Below are 1,374 nucleotides of genomic sequence, written 5' to 3' on the forward strand. Positions count from 1 at the left end.
TATTAATTATTATATAATAATAATATATATAATAAAAAATATATTACATAGGTTTTCATTTATTTTTTTTTTCTTTTAACCAAACAACCATCATCGAAAATTATTTTCTTTTCCTACAAATCAAACACTACACTAAATAAAATTATTTTTCCACCGAATTTTTTTTTTTTTCCTCTGGTCAGACATGCACTAAGGAAATAATCTATTAAAATGCATATCATAGTATATATTGGACATATTATACTTAAACTGTATAATAAAAAAAAAAAAAACCTTAGTCGTGGTTTTTGTCACCATTGGAAAGCTTTGTATGCGATCGAACACTTTGACATTTTGCTGCTCAGCTCATTTACTATCAAATTAGTATTTTCCTAAAATATTTTTCATGTGAGATCTAAATAAAAGGTTAAATTACATTTTTGTTCACAAACTATGGGATGCATGATATTTTGATTATCAAGCTATATTTTATTATTATTTTTTATTCAAATTTTTTAGATTGTTACAATAAAGTTCAACAGTCTAATTTACATCAAGTGCATATTATTATTATTATTAAGTTAACTAAATTAGATTATGAGACTTAACTATAATAATAATTTTTAAAATTCAAATTAAAAATAATAATAATAAGTTAAAATTCGGTGACTAAAATGTATCTGCTGTATAATCTAAGTACTTAAAAGTGTCATTTTGCATACATAAGAAGTGGAGGGACTACATAGCAATTTACCGTTACATTTTACCCCCTCACTAGACACTCCTTTATCTAATTATTGTTTTCTTTACCCACCTCATTCGCTCTCTTCTCCTTTTTTTTTTTTTTTTTGGTTTTGTCTCTTCCTTCCTCGCTGTATATAAAGCGCGCTCGGAACGCGAGCCACGAGGCACGCCAAATCATCACCTCTCTCTCTCTCTCTCTACACTCTACGCATCGAGGAGAGAGAAACACACGCCCCTCACAAAACCCTCAAAACCCTAGCAACGTTGCCCTCTCCATCTCCGTCGCCACCTCCTCCGCCGCCGACGACGAGAAAGTGAGATCTCCGGCGAGGTGCTGGGGGAATGGGGGGTACGATCTTGACGGACCTCGCGGCGGAGATCCTGATCCCCGCCGCGGCCGCGGTGGGGATCGCGTACGCGCTGGTGCAGTGGATCCTCGTGGCTAGGGTCCGGCTCTCGCCGGAGAACGAGGCGCCTTGGCCGCAGAGGGGGAGCGGCGACGGCGTCGTGGGGGGCGATAAGAATGGGTACGATGACTTCCTGATCGAAGAGGAGGAGGGGATCAACAACCGCGACGTCGTCATTAAGTGCGCCGAGATCCAAAGCGCCATTTCCGAAGGTGAGAGATGTTTTTTTTTTTTTTTTTTTTTT

The 1,374-nt window shown here is 37.8% G+C and overlaps 1 protein-coding gene across 1 annotated transcript; it reads left to right on the forward strand.

Moving 5' to 3' along the window:
* Nucleotides 1–900: 900 nt before the first annotated feature.
* Nucleotides 901–1,342, forward strand: LOC109705400 (pyrophosphate-energized vacuolar membrane proton pump-like; the record flags this gene model as incomplete). The annotated part of the gene is made up of 1 exon (XM_020226132.1): nucleotides 901–1,342. A coding segment is annotated over exon 1 (277 nt), but the record flags the coding sequence as incomplete, so codon positions are not given.
* Nucleotides 1,343–1,374: the final 32 nt, after the last annotated feature.

Source organism: Ananas comosus, unplaced genomic scaffold, assembly GCF_001540865.1.
Source record: "Ananas comosus cultivar F153 unplaced genomic scaffold, ASM154086v1, whole genome shotgun sequence".
In the NCBI taxonomy this organism is placed as follows: Eukaryota; Viridiplantae; Streptophyta; class Magnoliopsida; order Poales; family Bromeliaceae; genus Ananas; species Ananas comosus.